The sequence below is a fragment of the Ptychodera flava genome, chromosome 5, assembly GCF_041260155.1.
Source record: "Ptychodera flava strain L36383 chromosome 5, AS_Pfla_20210202, whole genome shotgun sequence".
In the NCBI taxonomy this organism is placed as follows: Eukaryota; Metazoa; Hemichordata; class Enteropneusta; family Ptychoderidae; genus Ptychodera; species Ptychodera flava.
In genome coordinates this window covers 10016152-10037370 of record NC_091932.1, presented here as the reverse complement: position 1 = coordinate 10037370, position 21219 = coordinate 10016152, and the positions used below count along the sequence as shown (strand labels likewise).

General features: G+C 39.5%; 1 protein-coding gene and 1 long non-coding RNA gene across 2 annotated transcripts; both read right to left on the bottom strand.

Annotated features, from left to right (window-relative positions):
• Positions 1 to 412: 412 nt before the first annotated feature.
• On the bottom strand, positions 413 to 2716 carry LOC139132968 (uncharacterized). The gene is made up of 3 exons (XR_011552510.1): positions 2525 to 2716; positions 1893 to 2273; positions 413 to 573 (listed from the first exon to the last, which is right to left on the bottom strand). It is a non-coding gene; the product is annotated as an uncharacterized lncRNA (long non-coding RNA).
• Positions 2717 to 9822: 7106 nt separating this feature from the next.
• LOC139132966 (FAD-dependent oxidoreductase domain-containing protein 2-like) lies at positions 9823 to 14440 on the bottom strand. The gene is made up of 9 exons (XM_070699300.1): positions 14296 to 14440; positions 14116 to 14161; positions 13411 to 13704; positions 12883 to 13186; positions 12423 to 12765; positions 12055 to 12300; positions 11656 to 11872; positions 10722 to 10953; positions 9823 to 10293 (listed from the first exon to the last, which is right to left on the bottom strand). Exons 3-9 carry the CDS (start codon positions 13509 to 13511, stop codon positions 10102 to 10104), a joined length of 1635 nt encoding a protein of 544 aa, XP_070555401.1. The 5' UTR covers positions 13512 to 13704; positions 14116 to 14161; positions 14296 to 14440; the 3' UTR covers positions 9823 to 10101.
• Between the last annotated feature and the right edge of the window lie 6779 nt (positions 14441 to 21219).

Here is a 21219-nt window from a genome sequence, read left to right as displayed (position 1 = left end):
TGGATCTGTAGCATGGAAATTATGAAATCAACATATGAGCAAATCACACAATGATCGTCTCTAAACTAAAATATTTTGGGGATTGAAAAAGTGACCCTTGTCACATTACCTAGTTTTGTTCTATCGTATATTAGCAGACATTTTTGTGCTGAGGCCCCGTGACCTTGTTTTGTTCTATTGTATTTAAATAAACATTTTGTGCAAACTTTTTGACTGCAAAAAGTCGTAGCTATCCAAATCAGATCGTTTCTACAGAGATATCTTCTTGGGCATTGATAAAAATTTGCCCAAATTCTCTCGTCAAAAGCTTAAATATCCTTTCTCCATTTACAAAGTACATAATGCCCTGCTGTGCAAAGAGCTAACACGTGACCTTCTTGTTGCAGCGACAAATAGGATCGACTCGCGTGTATTATATGCAAATAAGCTTTTATTACTTGAAACGTTTATTAGTATTTTTGATCAATCAAGTCTCATAACACGACGCTATCTCGGAGTCCATAATTCAAAGTTTAATGCCGGTTGCTTCTGTGATTCCGTCGAGTCTTGTAGTTTTCTCACAATCTTCATCCCCTATTAAAATAATTAAGAAATGTTACATTTTAGCTGATTTCTATGTAGCTGTTAAGAACGATCGACTTGCGTACTCAACATGATACAAATCCGACCATCCACTATAACAATCCCTCTCAGTCTACGCTAACCAATCTCCTTAGGGACCGTCTCAGATTGTCGCATAAGTTCATGAAACGAAATTCCTCCGTTTACATCAAAACCTCCCTTCCCCCCTCTCCTAAACGTAAGTTCAAAAGTGCGAAATGTTGATGTCTGCCTGAGAATACAATGTAGCATTGTGCTATAGCTACTGAAGAATATGTATCCCCTGACCACATTACATCGTCAAGTAATCGATCAAATTTGAGTACTTACTATAGCATGACATGAACCGAGTTGAAAACAATCACAGCAAATTTGTTGGTACAAGTGTGCGGTTTTTGTTTATTTTTACACAAAATGTAAAGAGTACTTGTAGTCACAGAATAAAAGTGCGAAAGTGAAGATCACTAATTGAATGGAGGTTAAAACCCCCTCGAATTTCTTTTTTTGAATTTATGCGACAATCTGAGACGGTCCCTTAGATCGCCTTAGTTTAAATCAATGGCATGTAACAGTCAGCTAACAGCACGTTGGTATTTTCATTGCCAGCGATACTGTGACGATTTCATATCCATGAATTTAACTCGCCTCTGTTTATTTCTCATATTTGGCAAAATAAAGCATGTGCACTCAGATAAATGCGTATTTCTAGCATCTGTTGAAGGACATTTGATTTGTATACTAACAGGCGATTGTGTGTCTCAAACGAAGTCATCAAAATATAGTTATAAGACTCCACCACCGAGGGAGTTGCGTGAAATTCTTATCTTCCGCGAAGCAATGTTAAACACGGGTGTGGCCATCTCAGATTGGAACATATCTAGCGTTCCTTCATTCTTATTTCGTTGCTATTATGAATATTTGTCAGAACATTCGCTCCAAATAACATCATAGTCGTAGTTATGTACGTTTGAAATGCTCCCTCGAGAATCTGGCACAGCCGCGAGTGACAGGGAGAGGAAAGGAGAGATCTGGAGGAATATGTGTAGAAAAGCAGGCAGAGAGAGAGAGAGAGAGAGAGAGAGAGAGAGAGAGAGGAGAGAGAGAGAGAGAGAGAGAGAGAGAGAGGAGAGAGAGAGAGAGAGAGAGAGAGAATGACATCGATAGAGAAGAAACGCGTAACACAGGGAGGGGTATAGATTTCGATTGCGGAAAAATGTTGTTTTTTAAAGTTCTAGAATATTGATAAAATCTATCGACGCCGTCTAAGAATGGCTGATAACACAAATACTAACCATCCTTCGTGTTCAACCCGGCTGCCACCGTATCTGCACATGATGGAAAAGTTGCGACTCGTCTCCTCCATACCTCCAATTCTATAAGTAACACCCACGTGATCTTTGGCTCGTCCGACTATCGTCTCTTCGGACAAGGGAGGAAATTTCCGATCAGTGTCATTGTTTACACGGACCCTGTCTTCGCAAGCTGCGTCGCCGAGACTTTCTTCTACGACTGCAATTTTCCCCGTGGATTTTGAGACGGAGATATGTATTAACATACCATTGCCAATGTATATCCCGGAATGTATGTCGCCTCCAGATCGTTTCATCTCAACTATGTCTCCTCCTCGAATACGTGGCTGAAGAGCTTCTACAGTTTTCCAGTTTGTCACGTAGCTGTGAGAGATATTATCATTACTGAAAACTTTGAAAAGACTGAAGACTCACTTTTTGTGGTCAAAAATGGGTTCAAAATAATATTTAGCAGCAATCTTAAGACTGGGAGTTTGTGATTGAAACGAGATATATACCGAGTTGGAATAACAGAATCATAACACTAAGCATTGCCATATGACAAACGTTTGTCCTCCACCTTACTGCCTGCTGCAACATCTGCTCCCCCGAATGGCATGACAAATCATACTGACCTTTCATGGCCAACCAATGTCATCTTGGGTCAAGGGAGCTTTCTGGTGGTAAGAAAACAAAAGTTCGTTTCCAGTCTAGCAGCCTGTGTCAGTTTTGATGTTCCGCTATACAATCCATGTACAAACAATCAGATAATATTCCGCTCTGATATCATGGTGCATATAAAGGGCCCGGCTTGTCCACTGAATGAAACCTAGCTCTTTCTCTCTGACAAGACTGTGTGATCTCATCAAATAGTGATTTATCTAAATGGCCTCTATGCAGATGTTGCTGAATATAATTAGATAACAACTTGCTATCATGCAACCCAGCCACAGGGGATGAATAGCTTACAAGCTTGAACTTGAAGTCTTGTAGATCGAGAGTACTACTTAAATTTCGTCAAACTTACAATGAAAAAAAATACTCTTCACGGGAAAAATATTCACCTAATTGATAAATCGTCGTCAGTCACTGAAGGAATCACATGAATACCCATTGCTGTTCCCCGAGAATAATGTGTGGGATTATCACCGTATGTCCCCGTGTTGACCTAGCTGACAGATGTGCATTAGATCATACAGTACTGTCACAACTCGTGTGCATCTCTCATGTATATAGAAACCAGACTGCTAAAGCACTGACAGTACATGATCTTGGAAATGCAAGAGGAAGGCCCACGAAGTTTAATAACGTCACAAATTATTCAAAAAGTATGTCAGGAGAAATGTTTTAGAGAATTATAAAAATAAAAATATTCACCTCTCACATTGTCATAGAACCTGGATTGTGTAATACAATTGCGAGTCGGTAAAGTCGAAGGTCAAGGTCAGAGCTGCTCAACCCGTCATCCGCGCGGCATTGAGGCATGTCGGACTGGTACTGAATCCTTGAATGTCTTAAATTGCTTACCGGAACGATGTAGAATAGACGTAGATTAGCTCATCGTGTGCTTTTCAGCGCCCAAATGTTCTGCCATCGCCTTAGGCAATGCATGCCCCACCTTTGACCGCGTCCCAGATTCGGTGATTTGGTCGGGTGTGCATGTTCAGAAAAACATTGATAAATGTTGCGTCTTTTTGTGGCGGGGACCGGCGCGGTTGTGAAGTTTCAAGTAGATTTTTTCATTTTTGCGACACGTTAGCACGGCCAAACTTTGAGAGCATGTTGCCGGGATAATTGCAATGGAAATCATATAAAATCCGACCCTGAAAACTCGATGGTGAAGCCAGGCTACGTTGACCGCCAGCGCTAGGTGGCAATGTCGAACCTATGAAAAATATTGACAAATGTTGCGTCTTTTTGTGGCGGGGACCGTCGCGGCGGTGAAGTTGCAAGTAGATTTTCCATCCTTTCCTAAACGTTAGAGCGCGCGGGCAAACTTCCAGAGCATGTTACCGCGACATGGAATGGTTCCAACATGGAACCATTGAATCTATGTAACAATTGATTGATCTTTAAATAAGCTGATCGAGTGATCTATCTAGTTCATCTAAATATATCTTTCTATCGAAGGATCTTTTCAAGCTAAGTATGTATGTATGTATGTATGTATGTATGTATGTATGTATGTATGTATGTATGTATGTATGTATGTATGTATGTATGTATGTATGTATGTATGTATGTGTATGTATATATGTTGTGTGTATGTATGTATGTATGTATGTATGTATGTATGTATGTATGTATGTATATATGACAGTGTTCGAAATAACACCTGTCCGGCAGTCCGAGACTGGTTGTTTTTCTGCCGGACTGGTAAAATAAAAAAGTTACCAGTCCGGCGGACAGGTTGACTTTAGCGTGGGGAGTCTTCTTTAAAACTATGTCTGCTATTTTTTCTCCGGGCTCCCATTCAAATTTTATGGCAAGACAGTTTTCTTTCCCGTAAATTCATCCTACTCAACAGCGCATAACAAAAATACTTAGGCACATAAAAGTAATCGCAGTATCAGGACTGGTAAGTTTTTGGCAGGACAGGCAACTTTTTGAAGTTACCAGTCCTGGTGACTGGTTGATATTTTCCACGAATTTCGAACACTGATGTATGTATGTATGTATGTATGTATGTATGTATGTATGTATGTATGTATGTATGTATGTATGTATGTATGTATGTATGTATGTATGTATGTATGTATGTATGTATGTATGTATGTGTGTGTGTGTGTGTGTATGTATGTATGTATGTATGTATGGATGGATGGATGGATGGATGGATGGATGGATGGATGGATGGATGGATGGATGGATGGATGGATGGATGGATGGATGGATGGATGGGTCTATGTAGTGTCTATGTTAAGTCATAGATCGTCAAGTCTCGACTCTATGGTAACAGTTATAAAGTACATCACAAATCAAAAGTAAGATTCAGTCGAGTGACTTTTAAATGTTTTTTGTAAGTTTCAGCTAGTATATTTCTTATATGTGTTCACTCTGTATAGTAATTTGCAATTTTCGATACATTTAAGATATTTAAACCGTGTTGTCTTGGGTCCAATACACGACAACGGTGGCATTGCCCACCACCCAAAGGTTTGATGAACCACTCGGATTATAATAATTCACATTTTCATACAAGCAGTATTCCGGTAAATATTGAAGTTCTTCACTCAATCACACACATGTGAATGGAAATTTATCGTCAGCTATAACAGTATTGATGACATTGATAATTGTCACAATTTTACTCGTGTCTTCCCTGATTGCTCTATGTCGCTTCAATCCCCGTCTCTTGTCCCGACAAACTAGTATATCTCGTCCACGTTTCACTTCCATTCATCAACCCTTCCAACTCCTGCCTCATTAAGGACCACGACCATGGACTAGTCAATGGAAAGCGAAACTCACCGACTTTGACTTCAAACGCCATCCATCAGACGAAAGTTTGTGGAAATGCAATGCCAGTGCCAATCATACGCAACCTAACAGGAATGAGTTTTCATTATGTAGATTTTCTTGTGGGGGGGTGTGCATTGAAAATTTTGAAAATGATATGATGCAACCTGTACATCTCAGTCATCTCGCAAAATAACACGTGAATAAAGAGTGAAGATATATTCTCTTTTGGTTGTGTCTCACTTTACACTGTTGACTTTCATTACACTGAGTACGGTGAACTCTACGCCCAACAGAAACGCTCTCCATAATATTCTGTATATTTTACTTTTGAAGCCTAAACAATAGTATGCCGTTATACTTCATCCTCTAAGAGGAAGGTCACGGCGGAAATTAATTTTACCTACAAAACTGAATAGCTCTGAGATTCCAAAGTTTAAGATCGACTAAGATCGATGACTGTTGTAATTCGGGAAGAGCCAGAACGCAAACGTCTGGAACACTAAGCGCGTTTTCAGTTGCAGTGCTGCAACTGTACTGCGAACAAGTACTCATTTCCAAGGGACAGTGTATGCCTAGACAAATGATAGACAATTGTAGGACTTCAGTCTTATCTTTGGAATTTTCCCGAGTTCGGCCAATTTCCTTGTCTCTATACAGGGAGTCTTGGTTCAGCCATCCACTTCAAGGAGTCCTCCAAACTGGAAGATCTGTCGTTCGAGGGCGCTCTCTACGCCCCCCTCCCCGTACAGGAGGGGAGCGTAGGAGGGAGCGTCCTCGAGCGACGGATCTTTCAGTCTAGGAGTCCTCCTATGGGGAAATATTGCAGCTTGAGCAAGGCGATGATGTTGAGCACCTGATCGTTAAAATGTCTGGTCTCGGTAACAGGGTGAACATGACCTCTCTCTACCTTTTACCTGTCGTGTTGCGTGTGGTATAACACCTGATTGTAAAATTTAAGCGTAAATTGTGACTTCGTTTGAAACCATTTAGAATAATTATATTGTATTATTCAATTTACAGTCAATGATTTCGACTTTTCGCCCATTCTCTATTCAGAAAAGCAAGGTCCTGTTATGATCCAAATATCATTTTGATTCGTAGTAATACCGTGGATACAATATGATAACACCAAGGAAATTAACATATATTTAAGTCTTGTTTATCGTATTTATTTATACACCCTAAAGAAAAACTAGGGTATATTATTTATTGGAAAAATACTAGCAAGATTGTTAGTCGCTGGGGGCGTGCTGCCTGTTGGTACTGAACGGCTTAAAAAACGAGCCTGATATTTATACACGGCGGGTTACAATAGCTGGCGGAACTCAAGTTCAATCACACATGCTCCAGGTAAGAGGCATTAAATTTGAAAACAGTATTAAACTTTAAAGCATTATTTTCAGTAAACTGTATCGTTAATGGTGAGATGAAGCAAAATACACTCAAGGGCATATAGATATCGGGGGCAAACGCAATGGTTCACATTAGCCAGTCAATAACCACTGCGTTAGTCTGAGAAAGTGACTTGTGGGTCAGTGTAATCTTCAATGCGCACCCTTCCTTTTTTGGATTTACGCTGTGATACGAATGTGAAATGTGTGAATGTGAATTATTCACATCTTACGTTGCATGCATTGTATTTTATACCTGCAATATAATTACTATAACCATGGAGCCTCTAGGGGACGTGCTACGCCCATTGGTTATAAATACCGGATTACATGAGAGGACGCTCATTATGCAAAGAGACGCCGTGCGAGTAGCTTGACCTGAGAGCTCCACAGATTGCTTTTTTTTGCGTGTTTTTTTATGAAAATTTATGAAATGGGAATGCTCTACAGCAGGGTAAATACCTGATCAATACATAAACGACTCCATATTTTCTAAACCGATAAGTTTTCGAACAATTTTAGTGAGTAATTGTGCGTGGCCAGTGAGAACGTCAACTCAGGGGACGCCGATAGGGATTTGAATATCACTGTCAATCAAACCTTGTGCAAAGTAAGACACGAGTCAGCTGGATGTGTACCTAATGTCGATTAGCATTCGCCTTATCTGCTAATGGTGACTGAAATAAATAAAATATGTGTCAAGATTTCCAGTGTCGAAAGACGTGCGCAATAGTTTCTTCACAGTTCTCCAACTTTTGTACCTACCCGCCGCATTTCTGGGGATAAAAACGTGATCAGACTACATTCAAGTCGATTACATCTTAGTAACCGTGGACACGGTCCCTCCACAAGACGTGCCGTGAAAAAGAAAATGTATTATCGGGTTCTCTCTTACTGGAAAGTTTGATGGCCCTGAAAAGGGCCGTTTGGTTTGGTTTTGTGGCTTCTACCGTACACCCAACGATGGCAAATGTGTATGGTACGCCGGGCAAATTTGGATATAACGATCGGACAACAAAAGTCACGCAAAATGGCATATCAATTTTCTTCTTTTGACGAGTACGTCATCGGCCTGCATCAGATGCTGTTTTCGGGCCAAAAATCGCTCATCACGCCAAGCGTGTGTCCGGTCAAGGATATCCCAATACTTCCGACAGAGTCAGAGTCAGATAGACGCGTTGTCATTGCCAAACTAATGATGCTAAACTCAGAATGACAAATCAAGAAATGTTCAATACCCCGGCACAGAGGTGTGAAGCGGTACGGTATCCGTGTATAGTTTCCCATGGAGTGTCGTTTGTACCTCTGTGAGTCTACTAATAAACGAAATGTTTATTTGACCATGGAGCTAAAAAAAGGATGATTTGACTTCCTCTGTTTCGTTCCGCCGTCACTTCGAGTGTACGTAGCCTCGTGAGCAAGTGCCATCTTATCGATAAGCGATGCCGTGCAGTTCCGCTGCATATCGATCAAAGTTCATTACGTCTGAGAAATTTTAAATAACGAGATTTCTTGTCCGAGTTTTCGAAATGCATATGATTTTTGTACTTTTTTGGTTACAATTCAAACGACGTCTCGCAACACAAATTGGCAAATAATGTAATACACGATGATCTGGACTTGTTTTCTGACTTCTGACCGCTATCTTGGCCTCATAAAAGTTTTACGTTGGGCGCGCTGGTTGAGTACGTCGGGATCATGGTTCAATCTTCAGGAAATACTCATTTTATGTTATTTCGACACCGATGTTTCCAAATTTAATAAAACATTACTTCTAAGAATTTGAGAGATTCGAACGATGCAGATTGTGTTTTTTACATACCAGTATATTGACTTGTAATTTTGTGGATCGAGGCATAGAGAGTATGGGGGGAAGATGGTCGAGGACAATGTCCGCATCCGGCGCCAAGCGACACACTGCCGGAATCGGTGAAATCTGTAACTCGAACGCACCAAGTATGGTGAAAACACCTCATACCAAAATGTACGTTCTCCGACGTGCTCATCAACGTTCGACGTGAATTTATGTTTGTAAATCTACTAATATAGCGGCGTTTGACGCAAAACAATGAAAACGATACTATGTTGACAGGGTGGAGTACCCACTAATGCGCGATCCTGGGATTGAGAACGGCGGCTTTTAACTAATATGATTGGTTTGGAATCACTCCACTACTACTCTCGTGTCTCAGTCTATTAAATTGTTTTTCACGGAAGTTATTGTAACTTAAGTGTGGAATATTTCGTGAGAATTGCAGTCACGATGATACATGCACCATGTAAGCCTCGAGATGGGTGATTTAAATGATATAATGATAATACGTCAATTTCTTTCAAACACTCGATCCGCGTAACTTTTGCCATCAAGAGCATGTATATATAGAGCTTGTTTCACAAATTGGAAACCTTTAAATTTCTTGTTTCGTACGGTAGGTCCTGTGTGATGACTCTGAAAGTCGTGTTTGACCGAAGATGTCGTGTAAAAGCGTATAGTAACTGATAATTCCCGTTGCGGTAGATGCTATCGGGCTCTGCAATTATGCAAGGAACACAGAGAAAACTTTTCGATGCATAAAGAGGCGTATTGGGAGAAAGGGGAAGGCGAGTCACAGAACCGGGACACAGAGAGTTGGACTCTCCGGTGTCCGGGAATGACAGGCTACATAATTAATGTTAGGAAAGTATCTGTGAAGTAGTTGATTTCACAGCATGCGTACTTAAATAGGCAATGGGAAGACAATGTTTATTTTAGCAATATATGTTGTACTACCATTTCAAGCAAAAAGGAAACATTATCCCACTGCAGAAAAACGAAAACCAAATGCAATGTGTTGTAGTACATACGTAGTACACAGGAAGAGAGCCAATTTTTGTTTTGATAATGCTGAGAGAAGTGTGCAAGGTAGAGGGTCTGGATAATAGTGATCATAACTATGAAAGTCTAATTTGTCATTGATACCTCAAACTGCGAACTGAATAAAGGGGGGTTAGGTCTTGCATAATAAAAGAGGGGTTAGGTCTTTCATGTCAGAGTGTTCCTAATGTACCAAGATAAGAAAATAAACAAAAATTTCGCTATATATGTTTTAAATAATTTATTGAAACTACTATATCAATAAGTACATTGAATAAGTTTGAATGTAGAAAAAACTACCATGGTATCTCTGTATGCAGATCGCACGGAACATTCCGATCACAATTATTCGACGTGACGTTGATACAAACAATTGGAGTAGAGGTTTATAAATAGAAGGTTTATAATGAAACGTCCCGCCAATAGGAAAAGTAAAAATTTGCAGGTTGGTAGTAAAAACAAAGCTTAGTCCGTTGAGAAGTCGCTCGATGATTGGCGTTACTGCTTACATATCGCTGATGTCAACAGTTGGTTTGAGGATTGAGATACTGCATTCGTATTGCGATGCTTTCTTCAATTTATCCATCTCCATCTTTGTCTGCTCAGCGATTTCCTCCTGCGTCCATGGACGATACACTTTGGGCCACATGTCTGGTGTGAATAACTGCTCGTAGAAACCATCTTTGCCGATACCAGTCTGTAAGAAGATACAGAAACACAAAACGTTAGCTTCATCTGCGAAGGTTTCCGATGTAACTGGTCATAAAATGCGTATTTCCGTAGAGTTTTATGATAGTGGCTAGAAGACATATCTTCATACTCGTATATACCATTAGTTTTTGTATCAACGTATGACTGATTCACCAAAGAAACATTCTGTGCCGAAGAAAGATTCTGTGGTTGACTGCCAAAACGATAACAACAGACCGATTTCTGAATTGCAAGGTTATAAAGCACAGAAAACGAGTCGATAATAGAAACATCAAGTCGTAGATTACCAAAAAAGATTAAGTTTACTACATTAAGCAATATTCCGTCCCATGGAAAGAGCTGATATTTGCCTACTTTTAGCGATAAAAAGAATCGACGAACACGCACACATCAGCAGCAATTGATGGTACTTACATGGCGATGGAAGAGGTTCTTCACTTTGTTGACGTATCTCTCAGGGTTGGTATCACCGTCGAAATTTCTAGTGTCTGCACGTACAACCAGCGAGCCACCGATGTAAAGCTCTTCCGCCATTTCACCGTTCTTGTAAACTCTGAACACAGCTTGTGGGAAGGGAGAGCACTTGCTGTTGGTGACGTTGACATCACCAGGTGTGAAAAATTCTGTGGCGCTCAAGTTCGGATATCTGTAAAAAAGTCATATGAAGAAATTATGCTCTGGTAGTTCTTTCTTAAAAAGGGATGTAAAATTATCTAATCGAATATGAAACTGAAGAAATATTTTCCTAATTCATCATGCACAATAGGGCTTCTCTCTGTATGGGTGTACAGAAATTTCTCCTTGGTTTACATTATTATGTCTTAAACATGTAGAATTTTTTGAAGATGCCATTCGTTAAGTTATAAGCACTGATCTTTGAACGTTTTTGCTGAACGTTTTTTTAGATAATAATAACAAGTTGTGCTTTATGGTTTTGTTTACACGTACTTTATGGTAGATCGCGCCTCGGGGAGATATTTTCGGACTCTCAAACTCTCTCTAACTGATATACCTCCTGTGAGTTTCATTTTAAAGCTCTCTTTTGCCGGTTTTGTTTTTCGAAACTTCGAAAATTTTCTTTTTCTCCATAGAGTTAACACATGGATGGCGGCCATTTTGAATTTCAATTATCAGTAAATCTTGGGTTATTTGTTGCTCTAGTACCAAAATTTGCATGATAACTCCGTTATTCATTCTTGATTTGGAAAGAGAATTATTGAAATATTCTTTGACGAAAGTTTATAAAAAAATTTAAGTCTCTTTTTCGAGGCACGTACTAAAACTGTAGGCCTATACCGAGTTAGGTTACGAAGTCTCTGCAATTGTTCATTGGCATAGAGTTACTTACTTGCTGATAGTGTCTTCTATGGTGACAATGATAGCAAGCTTAGCATCCCTGAACCAATCTTGTTTCTTCACCCAGGCCTGTGGAAGTTCCCGCAAGTATTCTATCTTTCCGGCGGTGGATATCTCGGTCTTGGCGTCTCCCTCCTTGTCAACGAGCATAACATCACAGAGATAACCTTGACCCATTTGATAGAGAGCTGAGACAACGCTGACGTGTTCTGCAAGCAAAACCATTTAAGTACAGTCATTCGATACCAAAGTAGATGACTTAAGATTTAATTAAGTCTTGATCACAAAAGAGCATCAAAAGCCCTGTTAGGTACACAGTACTTTGACAGTAAGTCGAATCATAAAGAAAGAAATTGTTGCCCTTGATACAGACAAGAAAACTGTTACTTACTGACAACCCAGTTACAGATTTCATCCTGGTCGATAGGACTGAAGACTTCCTTGTTGAGTTCTTTCCCATCATAGGTATTTCGGAGCATATTGGTGAGAGAGCGCACGTTGTAGCGGAAGCCATGGATGAAACCGGAGGCAGCTCTTCTGTCCCGTCCTTGCATGGGCGTACCGATCAAATACAAGTCAGGTACCGTAGACTGCCAGTGTTCATCCAGTACTGGGTATTTGCCTTCTGTGTGGGTTTCTGAAAATATTGAAGTGGCAAATAAATGGTGAGAACTACATCCACACTTGCTATTCCAGTAGTATATGAAAATTTTAAAAAAAATAAGGGAACGTCACAGAAACTTCGGGCGGAAAACATACCTGGTTTACACGAATCATCGAACATTCCCATATTGATGAACTTCCAGCCAGTACAGGAGATGATTTTGTCGTATCCACTGGTGACGAAGCGGCCAGTGCCTGGTGGATCCCAGTTGGGAAGGTGCATGTCGTATTCGATGCTGAATTTACCGTCTTCAGTCTTCCACACTCTGGTAGCTTCACACTTGCGTAGGGCGTGAAGTGATTTCAGATGATACATGTCGAGGACATTGTTGTTGACAGCTCGGAGATGACCTACGAAGTGAGTGTCCCAGGCGAACTTGACGGGATGTCTGTTGAACATGTGAATTAAACCAGCAGACCCAGCTAGATGATCAGCAACCTGTGATAAAGTGATAACAGAAACAAGTCAGTCAAAAGTCACTAAAACTCAATATTGCGAATGAATAAAATACAAAAGAAAACAAACAACAGACGTTAATGGCGCTCTAGTACATACCTCAAAAGCGCTGTTGCCTCCTCCGAGAATACACACTTTCTTGTTCTTGTATTCCTCCAGATCCAAGGAATGATCTTGGTAGGAATCGATGAGTTCAACGCCTTGAATCTTAGGTTCATGAGGTAGAATGGGACCAGTACCAATCATGAGAACACGACACGTGAACTTGTTGCCCTTCTCATCGGTCAAGGTAAACCGAGATCTGGACTTGTGACCGTCGCTCTTTTCGTCTCTGTGCACGTTGGTGATGTTGGTGTTGTAACGGATGTTGGTTTTGTATTTCTTGCAGAAGTCTTCAATGTATCTAAAAAAAGGCGAAAAAAGACATTACTTACAGTGCTGTCGACATTTTAATGCGAGAACTGGGACAGCTGCCTAGCTACAGGTGTATAAATCCACCAGACTGACAATGTTTGATGACGAATCAAGAAATCCTCACAAAAAATGTCACCGCATAAAAAGAAATTTCACATTGAAATAATCATCAAGATGTAAACGTGATATGAACGGTTGGATTCGTGTACTTACTTGACGAGAAGTCCAGCATTGGGAAACAGATCCTCTGAGTAATCAGTGAACAGTAGCGGGTCCTCTTCGTCGCATAGCAATGAGTTCCAGTCGTGTCGCATGTTGAACTCAGGCTCAGGGAAGACGTTGTATTTTTTGTTGATGGAAATGAGTTTACGATGGCGGGGATATTTACGATAGAAGAACCAGGTCCGTCGGCTCTCTCAACTACCAGATAATCCATCTTGTATTTCTCCATGTAGTAAGCCATCTGTACACCGGCAGGGCCAGCGCCAACAACGATGTACTCGTAATCTGAAAAGAATAACCAGCCAAAGATGATTTACTATATAATGGACGGCGTAGAACGTCACGACACGAATGATGAGAAAATTTCGGTTCTGAATAAGGTGTGTCAGTTCGTCGCATTCAGGTTTAGGTTGAAGAACATTATACACCCTTTCCCTTGAAACCGACTTTATATGTGACAAAAAAGGACTCTCATACGGGAAAATGAACGATTTTTGTTTTTTTTAACGAAGTTTTTTCTTCCGAAGTGTTTGCAATCACGTATAACCAGACTGTACTGTAAAGAAATGACTGCCCGGTATCTGTCCATAAGGTTCGTCGTCTGAATATAGATCATGGAGGTAGCAGAGCTGCTACCTCCGTGATATAGATAGACGAAGCACGGTTTCTCTAACCGAAAGAAATTTCACTACTTACCTGTCTTGTCGGCCATTTCTCAGGAAACCGAAAACACAAAAAAGTCCTGTAAAAGCAGGAAAGGTAGAGACCTATAGTTAGTTACCGTAGACATCGCCGAATCTAGTAAATTTGGCATAGAAAAATTGGTGAATTGAAGTGAACTCAAGCGGAGAAAACGACGGATCTACAAGAACTTACCTATGAAAGTAGCTTTGATAACTCAGACGATGAGATCGAACACAGATGCGAACTACAGACTTGAGTTCTGTCGGAGTTCTCGGAGGAGAATGGTAATATTACGAAAAGCTCGAGGTTTAAGTAGGGTTTTCCTCAGCTAGAATGGGCGGAGTTTAACACATTAGGAGTTGTACGAATGGTAGTAAACCCTGGATAGGCGGAGTTGCGAAATGTTTATTTCAGCGCTTTCTACCAATCAGCGCAGAGCTTTTCTAACGTGTCATTCAGGGAACCTTACGCTGGCAGCGTGATCATGAAAGAAAGCGACGCGTCGCATGACGAATATGTTAATTTTGACCTTTAAAATCGAGACATTCACCCTTGACATTTACAAGATATTTGTGTGAATGAACAATGATTAGCCATGTAGCTTTGCCCGTCACTTTGAGTTCAAAAATGTTAGTTTTAAAGTTACAAAAAGCATGGATTATTTACAACCATGCAAAAGGCATATTTTCCTCTCCTTGCGTGCCTTACACCATATTCTTTTATTTCCTACCATAACCTGTGTATAATGCGAACACTTTGCACGTTTTAATACACGCTTATAATTTACGTATCTAGTATCTAGCGTTGCCAGCTCCTATCATCCTACAACTTGCTACCTTTCAGAACATATCACAATTTACCCCTTTTTATAGCAGCTTTACAATCTTTACGATAGAAACATATATTAATGAACTCCAGTTTCAACTGAAACGCCAAAGGAACGAATGGAGTATCTAGGAACTGTGTTGTTAGTCAATAGACAATGGGGTGGAAGACACTCCATCGTCAGCTAGGGTATGTCAAATCATGGAGGTTTTTACCTCCATGGTTTGACAATAAAGGTACCCTCTATGGGCAAACGGGGGAAAAGATATAATTCAACGAATACTGGGAAGAGAATTCGGTGTACCTTTGTTGTGTCTAATCATGGAGCTTATTTTCACCTCCATGGTGTGTTCATCCATGGTCGAGCATGGATGTACAAAAAATTTTGTTCATCCATGGGTTGAACAAGTGATGACTGTCGGATAATACCCGTGTATCAAGCTATGACACTTCATATATAGGCGGTAGCGGGTATATATCGTCTACTATAAAAGTAGTGGATACTCTGTTGTTTATGTCAGGAAAAGCCCATTGGAAAAGATCGATTTTTAGAAAAGCCTGTAAAAAATATCCGACACAGTATATGATCCCGTGGAGGTACCTCCATGATGATCCATGGCGGAAAGAGAAGACCATACCGATACTCCGATCATATCACCTAGTGTCGCCTATCTGTATAAAAGAGTTTTTCTAGTATTTCGACGAAGTAAACCCTCACCACTGTCCCTCGACCTTTTCCACTTCAAAATTATCCCGATAGTATGGATATGATAGATATCTATCAATTCCGTTGACGCCTTTGAAATTTCGCCTCTAAAATATCTGATATTATCAGATATGATCGATAATATCATCTAATATCCTCTTGTATCATCTAGTCTATTTAATTTGGATACTCTATTGTAAGTACGATATTCTCGGAAGGCAGGTATATAGATTATCTCCCATGGGACGATTTGTCCGCACAAATGGTTTCATGTCTCGCGGGTACATAGACCATTGTTTGGGCTATAATGTTTTTAGTACATGCCTCTCCTACACAGTTTTCACTAAAAATATTTGGGTTTACATACAAATGACAATCATATACTTTATTTCCATGTAAGACGAAAATATGTTGAAAAGTAAAACGATTTTCATAATCGAATTCATAATTCATGATCGAAGTTGTCAAAAGTTGAAAATAGTTCCGGTTCACTGTCAGTCAAATGATAACTATGCGGCCCGCGATGTCATCAAGAAATTACTATTGAATCCTATGGAGCGTGCAACCATAAGGGATGATACTGTTGCAACTGTTATCCGATACTCAGATACCATCTGATTCGGATATGTTCGTGTGCGACATTGTCTGGAGACTAGACATGGTGTTGAGCATCATCATCTTTGAAAAGACAGACGATATTGAGAGATAATGTCAATAATATCCAATATTATCGGATATTTAAGAAGGCTAGCAACCAAGTATACCAGAAAATACTAGACACCAATCTCGCCGGCGGTATCGCGTTCACTTCAAAACGATATTATTCGAAACACGAAGGAGCGACATCGGTTTTTTGTATTTATCGGATAATTTCACCGCAATTTGTCTAAGCTAGAGTATGCCACTGACAATTTCGTAAAATATTTCCGATAAAACAGTTTGTCGAGCATCTGCCACCAACTCGCCATTCTCAGAGTACACTCCAACGTAGAAGTTACAGGATATTTACCGACAGAACAGCGTAAGCGCCACATGCATGTACCGAAATTCATTTTTATATTAGACGTTAGAGTCTCATAATAAAGATACTGGTTATTTAAAAATATCGGATAAAGTCGATATTACAGTGTATCTTCTCAGTTAGAGTCTAATATTAGAAGACTGGAGGAGATGTTCAGGGCATTAACAGTCAACCCCCTTCTCACATTAGACTAACTGAGAAGTTTGATGATATTGTCAAATTTATCATCACATATTATCCTACAAACACATGTCGTGCATGCAACAGAACGCCATCTAATATTTACTCCAATTTAAAAGTCAGACGACATATATTGATTATGATTCTAGCATCTGCCACCGTCCCCTCTTCTAACTGAGCGAAGCAAAATTATATATTTCATTATCAATTTAGAAATTTTATTTCGGGCATACTAAACGCGCCCCTTCTAATATTAGATTCTAACTCAACTTGGAAGTTAGATGATGGAATCCGGTAATACATAGTGTCAATGATATAGTTGACCAAGTACAGTCTAGCAAAGCCAATCCCTTGGCCTTCAGTCTGAGCTTGGCCGAATCATGGAGATAGACGCGAGAAGACTCCATGTTTCCCTTTCGGTAAACATGTCGTCATAGATTCTATTTTAAGCTAAATAATTACATTTTACTTTGTTTTCGACGCAAGAATCGATCTGATTCTTGGTCACTGGTGCAGTTACGTTACTACAGAGCGATAGATGATATCAAGTTCTGCCCTCCTCACATCTGTATATTCACTATCAGAAATGAATACACGAGATAGTTAACAGTCAAAGGATGCCTTTTAACATGTGTACGGACATAATTTTAAGATAAGGACTAGGTCGGGGGGGGGGGGTTGCATGAAATACATTGTTTTACATTTAATACATTTTTTACATTTAAGGTTTGCATGAAAAGAATATTTAAGGTCGGGGCTAGTTCTGGAGCTTGCACGAAATACATTTTTGACATTTGCTACATTTAATACATTTTTTTTACATTTAAGATTTAAAGGAAATACATTATAAGGTCGGGCTAGGTGTGGGGAGACTTGCACGGAATACATGTATTACATTTTAATGCATTTTTTACCATTTTAGGTTTGTACAAAATATATTTAAGGATCGGGAGTAGATGTGGTGAGGCTTTCATGAAATACACTTTTTACATTTTTCACGTTTAAGATTTGCATGTGATACATTTTAAATAGGGGCTATGTGTGGAGAGGCTCGGATAAAATACATTTTAACCTTCAATACATTTTAACGTTGATTGTTTTTTACTTTTAAAATTTGCGCGAAATACATTTAAAGATTGAAGCTGTAGATCGAGGAGTGGCACGAGATACGAATTGACATTAATTTTTTTATAGTCTTTAGACTTTAAACATTTAATGCTGTTAACGGTCGTAACTTTTTAGAAAGAGACTAGCCCCATGGAGAGACTTACATGAAGTATACTATATCCTATTTTGGGAAGTTTTTAAATATACGAAATACATTCTTGATCGTGAAATTTTCGTAAGGGCCGATAGATCCCCAATGCCGATTGGAAATCGTACGGAATTCAGGAGAGTCTGGCGTGAAATGTTTTCCATTTAATGTTTGCACGAAATACATTTTCGAGAGGACAGTCCATCATGGGCTGGCGTTCGCAAGCGTAATACATGTTTTACATTTATGTCTGTACACAGTTCCTCTGTCCACCGGGACTGTGGTCTGTACGAAACACTTTGCATGATTGGGACTTTATCGTGAGGCCCTTGTTTATACTTTCTTTACATTTCCAAGCTATTGTTGGTGTTGGGAAGTTATTTGATAAACAAGTGACCCATTTACACTAGGCTTGTCAACCGGATAGACATCGGCTGGCTTATCTTGGAGAATTCCAATCAGGATCATTGAGTGGCCTCATTAGCATTACAGTGTGAATGGGATGGACTAATGCCACAGACTTCGAGTTTCAGCTGGCTTATCCTGGAGACTTCTAATCAGGATTATTTGGTGGCCTCATTAAAATTACAGTGTGAATGGGATGTATTAAAGCCCCACGCGCTGTATCATTCAAGCTAAAATAAGTTTGTGAGAATGTATACTAATTAAGGTGTGTGTATACACCTACTCCTTGGGACTGTATATGCAATTTTGAAGAAGATAAAGATTACACTGCAATTAAATGTTTGCCCAGACATTAAATCGCAGCCCTATGCGGACAAGCAAAAGCCGTGCATAATATGCATATCTGCACTGAAATATTCACATAAATTGCACGGAGTATAGTCCAACGCGATGCATAGGAGTCAATATTTACAAATGTGACATTCTATGTTTTGTTTCCTTGCAATACTATTTTGAAAATGGTGGGAAATCAAAATGGCCGATAAGATTTGAATTTACTTGTCAAATATTCACAAACTGATTGTTTCCTAATTTAGCAAAAGCCCATATCCCTTCAGAGGGTAAAATTCAGAGAAAACCGGGAGAGAGTAGGCTAATTTAGAAAGTTTAGAACGCTATTTAGATCGGGGTAAATTCGTAATTATCGGATATAGCGCTGGAGAAAATTTTGGACCCCTCGTAACCGATCTAAACTCTAGCTAACTTAGAAAGATTAGAACGCTATTTAGATCGGGTTAAATATCGTAATTATCGGATATATCGCTGGTAAAAAAAATTGGTTCCTCAGAGAGCCGATCTAACCGCCGGTTAATTTAGAAAGTTTAGAACGATATTTAGATTGGGCTCGGATACATTTAGACATTTCTTATTTAGCATTCTAAACTTCTAGCTCAACGGTCTAAAAACGATAAAACACAATTCTGCACCTTACTGCCCGATAGGCTCTCCATAACCATGTAGGTAAAAACCTCCATGCAAAGAAATTTATTTCGTGTAAGGTCCTCAGAATGTACAAAAATCCTGTCGGTCCTCCCGACAAAGTCCGAAACACAATCTGTATTTCATTCCAGGGTATAAAGTTAAAAAAATATATTAAAGTCGTTCGAACATCGAAAATGGAAGACTATTTACCAATATTTAAAATTCAACATGGCTGCCATCCCAGCGTTATCTCGGGGGGGGGGGGGTGTTAAAATTCCCGATTTTCACAAAAAGAAGCCGGTGAAAACTTTATGGATCCCCACAAGTGGCAGACTTAAAGAATATTTTAAAAGTTTGAGAGTTCAAATATCTTTCCCCTAGGCGCATGTATTGCGTGCAAAGCTCTTCCGACTTTATGTATTTCATGCAAGGTTTACCGAACTCCAAATGATTTCCGATCAGTCCCTTCCTTCAAAAGCCGGAACATAAAATGTATTTCATGCAGCGGTAAAATGTAAATAAATGCAAAACAATATAAAAAATGTAAAAGAAGTATTTCATGCGTGATTAGAATTCTTTGCTTCGGGCCATGGATGCGAGTCAATAGTAAAAATACTTCTAAACTCTCCTGTGTACGATTGAGACAATGATACATGATTTAAAGACAAGCTGAAATCACAATATGATGGAGGGACTGTGCTAACACAAGTTATAGACAGTAGAAGATGGATCGTGTGGTTCACCCTTTTCTTTGTAACCGGGCTACTGTTTCAAACTGCAACACAGACTGTTTACCGCCATGTGCAACACATACTGCACGGTAAGAGGGACCGTGTATGTAAAAAAAGAGTCTCATTTTTACATCCATGGTGTGACTGAGTATCGATATGGAAACGATCTGCACCCTATCACCGTATTCGTAATCGATAGTACAACCATATTTTCTGAATTGTGTCCTTTGCAGGCGTTTACTTTCTGAACTAAATCTTTCATCTTGGAGCTAAAAGTAACCAAATCATGTCGCCTTCCTTACTGGATGAAAACTTTTACAAAAAATATATAAGATATCAACGATAAGAATCAGCACCAAACAAATTTGGTTCTAAATTTCTCAAATTAATGCGATTTTTCATGTATAATAGCCTTTATTATTTCGTAAAAGTAGGCATTAGGATAACCGTTGTGGTAGAAGCGACACTGCCATGGTAGAACAATCTCGTATTTTCCTCCATCGCATGGTAGAAGCACAGTCCCTCCATCACCTGTCTTCAAACGCCCATTAAAATCGATAACAAGGACCACATTCCAACCCTTTTAATATTGCACTCTAACTTAGAAGCTACACCATGGCATATCGGCGATATTATCTGATATTATCCAATAGAAAGAATGTGGGAAAGGAGTCAGTTCCCAACCCTTCTAATATTAGACTCTACCACAGTAATTATGATATCATCGATTTTATCCGATCATATTATCAGATAAAATAAGCTTGTTGGAGATAAGGCATTGTTTACATATTCGTCCCCAGGGATTTGGAAGAGGTGTCTTGGTCTCGGCACATGTTACTTCGTTTGATGGTCTGTCATTAATATGCAAAAATAAATATTCGTCCGCATTTTTAGATTACACTTTTGAAAATTATGCATTCAAGAATGACGAAAATGCATTTTATTAGCCGAATACTAAAAGACATATTCACGACTCAAACTACAACATGCAAAAACAGTCATGCATGCAACA